The sequence below is a fragment of the Metopolophium dirhodum genome, chromosome 1 (assembly GCF_019925205.1).
Source record: "Metopolophium dirhodum isolate CAU chromosome 1, ASM1992520v1, whole genome shotgun sequence".
Taxonomy (NCBI): domain Eukaryota; kingdom Metazoa; phylum Arthropoda; class Insecta; order Hemiptera; family Aphididae; genus Metopolophium; species Metopolophium dirhodum.
The window spans coordinates 8,385,046-8,393,668 of record NC_083560.1 but is presented as its reverse complement, the minus strand read 5'-3'; the positions used below and the strand labels follow the sequence as shown (position 1 = coordinate 8,393,668).

Below are 8,623 nucleotides of genomic sequence, written 5' to 3'. Positions count from 1 at the left end.
TACTACATTTTGAGCATCCGTATAGTATAGCACCTGTATTCGGTTTTGAAAAACGAGTATATAAGCCATACAATGAAATTCTTCGATCAGAAAAAGCTGTAAATTTAAACACAATTAATTCTATAAAAGTAATGTGTAATATAGCTCAAGGATCATTCAACAACCATCTTCAGAGTCATTCGATTTATGAGTTTTTCCCAAGTGAAAGGACAGGGTTGAAAGTAATTCAGTCACCACCAAATTTAATATATTACAAATTGAATAAAACAAATATTGATTCGATAACCGTTCAGTTAGTTGATCAAGATCATAATCCGATTGATAATTTTGGTGAGGCATTGACAATTGTGTTGCATATTAAACGTTACGGATCTTGAGATGGGTTTAAAATTCAATATAAACCCACTACTTCGGATCAGTACAACTAGTCATAAGACTAAAGTGCTACCAGCAACATCAAATCAAATAAAAAAATTGACGGTGAAGAATAAAAAAATTTTACAAGCTTTGGGTTATCAATTAAAGCAGAATGCCTGAAAGTGATATTTTGGATATAACTTCACAGTACGAAACGGATTCTAAAATTACAAAAATTGAATATCATTCATACGCACCGTATACAACATCATTTAATAATAATGATGAAATACGTATATCGATCCAGCAAACGGATGTCTATCCATATCTACACGAAAGCTTTATTTTTTTGGAAGGAATAATTACTGATGCTACCAAAGTGAAACTAACTAATAACGGTTACTCTTACCTTTTTGAGCAAATACGGTTGGAAATCAATGGGATAGAAGTAGATAGCACGCGTGTTCTTGGAATCACTAGCTCGTTGAAAGGTTACTTATCCGGTACGCCAGACAACTACAATTGCTATGAAAATGCTGGCTGGAATTTTAAAAACGCAACGCAATCAGAAAATGATAAAGGTGAATTTACCGCTTGTATTCCATTAAAATATTGGTTAGGATTGTTTGAAGACTACAAAAGAATATTAGTGAATTCTAGATTGGAATTAATATTAACCCGAAGTCATAGTGATTTAAATGCTTTACAAGTTAAAAGTGGTGCAACTGCCACTGAAGGTAAAGTCACCTTAAATAAAATAGTCTGGAAGGTCCCACATATAACGGTCGATGATGAAGAAAGGTTGAAATTATTGAAACTTATAGAAAAAGAAAAAAGTTTGTTTATCCCTTTTAGATCTTTTGAAACTTTTGAATATCCTGAACTCGGGACCACTAAAAAAGTTGTGTGGAATTTGAAAACTGCTTCAAAATTAGAAAAACCACGATTCGTCGTAATTGGATTACAGAAAGGACGCAAAAATGTGTTATCAAAAGATTGTAGTATATTCGATCATTGTAATCTAACAAACGTTAAAGTATTTCTGAACTCAATAGCTTATCCATACGATAATTTGAATTTAGATTTTTCGAAAAATAATTTCACCTTATTGTATAATATGTATACATCGTTTCAAGAATCGTACTATGAAAAAAGTATTCGTAACCCGATATTGAGTCCTTCTACTTTTGTAGCAAACGCACCAATTATAGTTATCGATACTTCAAAACAGAACGATTCAACCACAGCCTCAGCAGTGGATGTTCAATTGGAAATCGAAGCTTCAGATTCGCTTACAGGTGTAACTGCTTATTGTTTATTAATTCATGATCGTATTGTAGAATATGTACCTTTTACTAGAGAAGTAAGAAAACTTGTGTAAATATATTTTAGAATTAATTTACAATAATAAAAAATCTGTTATTACATAACTTGTGTTCTGTATTTTAAATAATTATTCCATTTTAGTAATAAGGTTTGTTGAGAAAAAAACCATTTAGCATGTACACTGTAAATATTTGGACAAAACTGACTTTGAGTGTGCAAACTCTTCATAATTTTTACACGGTAAAATTATTGTGTCCAAGGGGGACATCCTCCCTTGAACGGTGTGAAATTACCGTGTAAAAAGTGTACAAATTCTTCATAATATTTACACGGTAAAATTATTGTGTCCAAGGGGGACATCCTCCCTTGAACGGTGTGAAATTACCGTGTAAAAAGTGTACAAATTCTTCATAATTTTTACACGGTAAAATTATTGTGTCCAAGGGTGACATCCTCCCTTGAACGGTGTGAAATTACCGTGGTGACACAAAAAGTAGACTGTGAACATACAAATGTATACTACTGTAAGTTTTTACTTTATTTCTATTATTATTCTCGCCGTCAAACTTAGCGGCCGGTTAATGTCAACATCGGTGCCATCATTGTATATTTTGTAAGGGTATTAAATTGTGTAGAATTTTATTTATTTAGTAATAAGTGTTATGAGTTTAAAATAAATTTCTATTTCCTCCCTTATACACTTTCATAATTACAACACTATTCTGTGATATAAAACAAATTAAAAATTATTTAATACAAATTATTGAATAAAATGTATGAAAATGGATTGTAAAATAATAATTTTTATTAATTATCGAATTATAAAATGTGTCAAAATTAAATATATGAATAATATAAAACAAATCCTGACTAATTCAAACTTAAAAATTGTTTTTTAATGAAGAACGATTTTAGTTTTGTGTTATATTTTAATAATTTTATTTGTGTGTAGGGTTTTTGCGATTGAGTGATTGAATACATATATAATATATAATATACAATTATATAATACTATTATGTTTAGTTATAAACACAAATTAACAATCTAAGATACATATCATGGTACTAACTATAGCTACTAGTTTTTTTAATATTTTAGATTCTAAGTGGAACGATGAATGTATTTTTTACACTGATGTGTGTCTTTTTTTTTTTATTTTTGTGTCTGTGTACACGATAAGTAGTCGAAATAATGCTTTGCTTTTCAACTTCAGTATCTTGTTCGATTGGAAAGTGAGTATTGTTGATGCATTGAGGAGGTCAAAATTCAAAATTTTTAATAATTTTAAAATTAATTTTGTATAATTTATATTATTGTCAACTATTTTTTTTAAAATTTATATGTATTTCAATGAGTTAATAACAATAATGGTACAAAAACATTTGCGAAAATAATTATTTTAGAATTTACATGTTTGTATGTTTAATCTAAGATTTTAAAATGTATTTCAATATTCCTCACAAGTTTTTATACCCTTATCAAAAAAAATTCAAATTAAATTCAAAGTCAAATTACATTTTTACGAGCTTTTGAAATTCATATTTTCACAACATTTGATATTCACTTGATTTCTCTAGTAACGGTTTTCTTATTTTGTTGTAATAAAAAAACGAATGACTGTAAATGAAAATTTCACTGAACGTTAATATTAAACATTTCTATACACCGTAACAATTTCCAAATAATATGAATTGTTTTGAGCTATTTACGGACATTTTCAGTTTCCATTTTTTTTTAGTTTTTTTTTCTATAAATATTAATAAAATTTTAATTTTTGGTTAAAAAAGCGTGAAAATGTAATGCAAGGCTTATACTATATTGTTATACAAAAATTACTTTATTCACAATAATATCATCAAACATACTTGGTAATATCATAGACTGACTGACCGTTTTCTCTCATAATCGTTTTTCTTAAACAATGATAGTATATAATTTAAATTTAAATTTATCACCGTCCATTATACAGTGGGTCACAATTGACAAAAAGCATAGCGACATCCTCTTACCAACTTTTTTATTTTTTTTTTTTTGTGTCTGTATACACGATAAGTACTTACCTAGTTGAAATAATGCTTCTATTTTAACTTCAGTATCTTGTTCGATGGGAAAGTGAATATTGTTGGTGCATTGAGGAGATCAAAATTCAAAATCCTCAATAGTTTTCAAAAATGACAGGATAAACAACATAAAAATTAAGGAAAACGGGAATTTTTACGCAAAATAGGTTTTAAAAATTAAACAGATTTTGGGTACATTTTTCCCGGCCCACTGGAGGCTACACACCATATTACTCATGGTGTGACCTCACAGGGTTACCGGGATGATTGGGTGTGCGGGCTTGTTACAGCCAGAACCACGAGTTGAGGGGAACAAAAAAATTATATGTGGTCCCCCGTCTTGCGACGCCTAACAAGATCGTGCATTTAATCATATTACGACAGATGAGTGTAGTTGACCGACGTCGGCCAGCATCAGCATTTCCCGTCCTTCGGACCCTCGTGGGTGGACTTAGCTCATCATGGTGGAGTGACGTGGGTGTCCAAAAATGTTCCTCAACCACAACGGTGAAATGTCAAAACGCCGGATCGGTGAAGCGTTGTGTTTGTGACGCACACGGAAATGTCTTGTTCTATCAAGAACGTGTTGACGGTGGAGCGTGGTTCCGTGAAGACGGTGGAAAAAGCGTCGACTAGTCGAGCGGAACCGTTGAAAAAAAATGTCGACCAATCGAGCGAAACGCTGTTGAAAACATATTGTGTGGTTCATAGGTAGAGTACTCTTGCTACAAATATTTTTTAGTTTAAGCCTTTAAGGTGAGTGTTTTTAAACTAATAAAACAACAATAATTTATTCGTGTGTGCTTTAACCCTGAAAACCACATTTTTATTTGTTATTCCATCGGAGTAAACTTTGGTATACAGACTTCAGGCTTCAGAACAATAAAAAAAAAATCAATTCTACACGGCAGAAAAATATATTATTACCTATATATAATTTTATTTCATTTTAATACATTTTAATATAATTAACTATATTGTAATATAATTTTTCATCATAACGCGGAAGGATCATTGGTGGAACACTAAGAAAATCGCCTTCATAAAAAAGATGAAATGCATTTTTATTATTATCTGTTATAATTATTACTGTTTCACTATGTATTATTAAGTTCATCATATTTCATACTCATTGTCTTTTTATTTTTTAAAAGTTGTATAGCATTTATATTCTAAATATTAAATTTTTTGGTTTATTTGATAATAATAATTGTGCCTAAATAATTTTATTTTTACGCATTAAATGCTTATAATATTCTCATAAGCTAATACAATAAAATTTCATACATATAAAATAACGTATACCGTTTTGAGAAGCAAAAAAAAACGTTCTTTGTTCAAGTGGTACATGAAAATTTTCATACTGTGTAGGTGGGTAAGCGAATATTAAAAGTATGAGAACCACTGGTATATTATAAGTATATATGTTACGGGCAAAGTAGACTTTAGGGTAATGTTTACATTGCCCGGACTTAATATTAATTTTTTTAAATACTATTACTTTTTGATCACAATTACACTGAACAATACATAAATATCATGACTTAAATTATTTATTTTCACAAGTATTATTAGAATGACATTTTGAATTGCATTTTTCCCCTGATGCCTTACATTTACATTTTTTGTTTAAATATTGTTGAGGCCAATTACATCTATCATTGCATTTAACTTTCCTTCGGTGGTTCCTATCTTATAGTTATCGTCATGGACTATAATAATAAATATAAATATTAAAATTATATTTATTATACTTAAATTTATAGTAAAATTCGTGTTTTACCTGATAGGATAACTCCAAGAATACAACGAAGGTCGCTGTGAGCTCTGTCTACATCAGGTATTTTGATTTTGACGGTTTCACCCACTTTTCTTTCACAAAATCTTTTTTCGGATTATTCTTTCATTCGATTCGCTTGAATTTTGAAGTTTCAACCCACTCTGTTCTTACAGTAGTTATTTTATTTATTCTATTATCTATTTTTTTTTCTTCATTAATTTCTTCAATCAATGCTTCATCAAATTCACTATGATCTCCAGTATTCATTGACGTAATAGCTGCCTCTAAATCTTCTTCGGTTTTCAATTTATAATTATTGATATTGGAAGTAGCGATGATTTTAATCCAATTTTACACTACATCCAAACATTGCTTCATATTGGCTGCATTTTATTCCATGATGTAAGGATCGATTTTTTATGAATTGAACAAATTTTATTCCTTCACTCCATTTTTTTGTTTTGTTGTCTTGTAACCAAGTGGCAAGTATATTTTCCACATCTTGATTGGCCCTTTTGACGGACCCTTGACTTTGCGAATGTCTCGGTTTTTCGTGTAAAATTTTTAAATCTTCCCGCATATTACATAATTTATTTATTATTTTATTCACGAATTCTCGGACATTGTCGCTTTGTAGAATCGTTGGTGCGCCAAATGTTGTAAAAATATCAAGAAGTACATAAGCTACTTCTTCGGCACGCTTATGCATTAACGGGCGAAGCAAAACACATTTTGTCAGATGCTCCTGATACACTAAAATAAATTTATAGTTTCCGTCAGGTTGTGCCTGCATATCTATAAGATCAAATTGACAACTAGAATTCAAATTCATTTTAGATTATTGGCTTTACAACTAGACCTTTCTTTGCAGTACTGCCTTTCTTTTGACAAGAAATACATACATTTAAATATAACATAATCGATTCTCTCGTAATATTATTATGTTTTTTATTAAGTTCATATTCCATACGGTTTCGTCCACCATGACCGATAGTTAAATGAGTATCATTAATAATATTAAATAATTCTTCATTAAAAACATCGTACTTAAAATCATTACCTTCACTCACTGGAACAATTAATTTTTCCACATTAGATACTGTTATTACGTCATATTTTTTCAAAAGTGTATGGCCTCTTGATTTCAGTTTAAGTTGTTTTACCTCAGATATTAATTCATAATATTTAATTTTAGTTTAATATGTACTATTAACATTTTTTTTTTTATGCATTTTCTAGATTTTTTAAATATTGCTCTTCCATTTTAATAAATTTAATTTAAATACCATACATTAATTTAGCGAACGCCGAACACTATACCTACTAACACTACAACACGACACGACTATCCACTGCGCTATACTAAATAGTATTAAAAACCCACATTTTGTACGATTCAATGATTAAGAAAATAATTATTGTAGAATACCAAAAAGGTTATACCGATTAACCGATAAGTAATAATATCATTAAATATACTTGGTAATATACTAATGTCATAAACTGACTCAAAGTTTTCTTTTAGAATCATTTTTCTCATACATTAACCTACTGTACAGCAGAGCGACATTCACTTACACACATTTTTTAATCTTGAAATTACTCATATTATTTGTATCTATTTTACTAAATCTATTGTATTGTAAAGTAAACACGAATTAAAATTATTAAAATAATATTATAATCCGCATATTAATTTTTTGAGCGTTCCGGTTCGTAAAATTTTTCATTTCGAGCACTGGTCTGCCTGTTGCCTCAGATAGTTCCATATTATGGATCTTAAAACCTTGTATTGTTTACTTTCTGAAAAAAAAAAAATTCACTTAGCAAAGATTAAAATAAAAGCTCAAGTTACCATGTCCAATTTACTATAGGCAAAGTGTACTTGGACCGATCGAAGTGTAACCCTTCCCGGCCAAAATAGTAATTTAATGCATTGCCCAAAAACATCGGCCAAAGTATACATAGACCGGGCAATGTAAACATTGCCCGAAAGTCCACTTTGCCCGTAACATATATATATATATTATAATTATACAATAATATGTTGGTCTTTACTGCAGTTAAACAGTAACATTACATTCTCACACCGACTGTTAATCTGTTGAATAAAATATTATAGTATCTATATTATTTGTAAAAATGATTGAATTATAAAATGTATTAAAATGAAATGTATTATAATATTATCCATGGGTGTCACAGTGAGCACTAATCCCGTTTGTGCCACACGACCCACCATCACCACACTTGTCGTTTCCAGTAGCAGATCTGATATGCATATTGTATTTTTTATATTTATTCTGTTTGTGTTTTTGTCATATAAATTATCTGTCCTTGGCCTGTTGCCTCAGATAGTTTTATATTCTCGTTCTTAAAACCTTGTATTGTTTACTTTCTGCGGCCAACGCCCTTTTATTATCACTATTATTTTATTATTATTATTATTAAAAAGTATTTGAGAACCTATTATTATACAGTATATCTGGTATATAATAAACTGTTTAAAAATTGTATTTAAAATATTCCTCAAAAAATAATTTTTTTTAATCTATTTTAAATTTAAGTATTAATACTATTTATTTTTATCAATTAGTATATACATTTTACTAACCGACATAAATAGGTATTGTTGGGATTGTAAGTATATATTTCATTTTCATACATTTTATAATTCAATAATTTTAAAAAAACTATATACTGTCAGGTGTGTATGAAAATACTATATATTGCAATTAGCTAAAACTTTAAAACTAAGGCTGACCTCGAAATTCTGACTTCACTACATAGGTACGTTAAAACAAGAATGTGATTAGTCATAATACTGATTACACTGTAAATAAATTATATTTTTATGATATTTTTTTTTTAATACCTAATCTAGTCAGTCAGGATTTCTTCTTTTCAGAGAGAGTACAAAAAACCTTTGATAAAAACCGCCTACCTCTCTCTGGTCGGCATATCCGTGTCGTCCCTTGAACCAGTGCATGAGCACCAACCACCAAAGTAACAACCTCTCTAGTACCAAAAAAACCGATTTCAACGAGCGACAACTGGACTTCTTATGCAATCAATAATCAGTGCGTTCGTTAATTCAAT

The 8,623-nt window shown here is 29.6% G+C and overlaps 1 protein-coding gene across 1 annotated transcript; it reads right to left on the bottom strand.

The window, feature by feature from the left end:
- Positions 1–5,647: 5,647 nt before the first annotated feature.
- Positions 5,648–6,104, bottom strand: LOC132945514 (KRAB-A domain-containing protein 2-like). Its single transcript, XM_061015318.1, has 2 exons — positions 5,885–6,104; positions 5,648–5,814 (listed from the first exon to the last, which is right to left on the bottom strand). The coding sequence occupies exons 1-2, from the start codon at positions 6,102–6,104 to the stop codon at positions 5,648–5,650; spliced, it is 387 nt and encodes a 128-aa protein (XP_060871301.1).
- Positions 6,105–8,623: the final 2,519 nt, after the last annotated feature.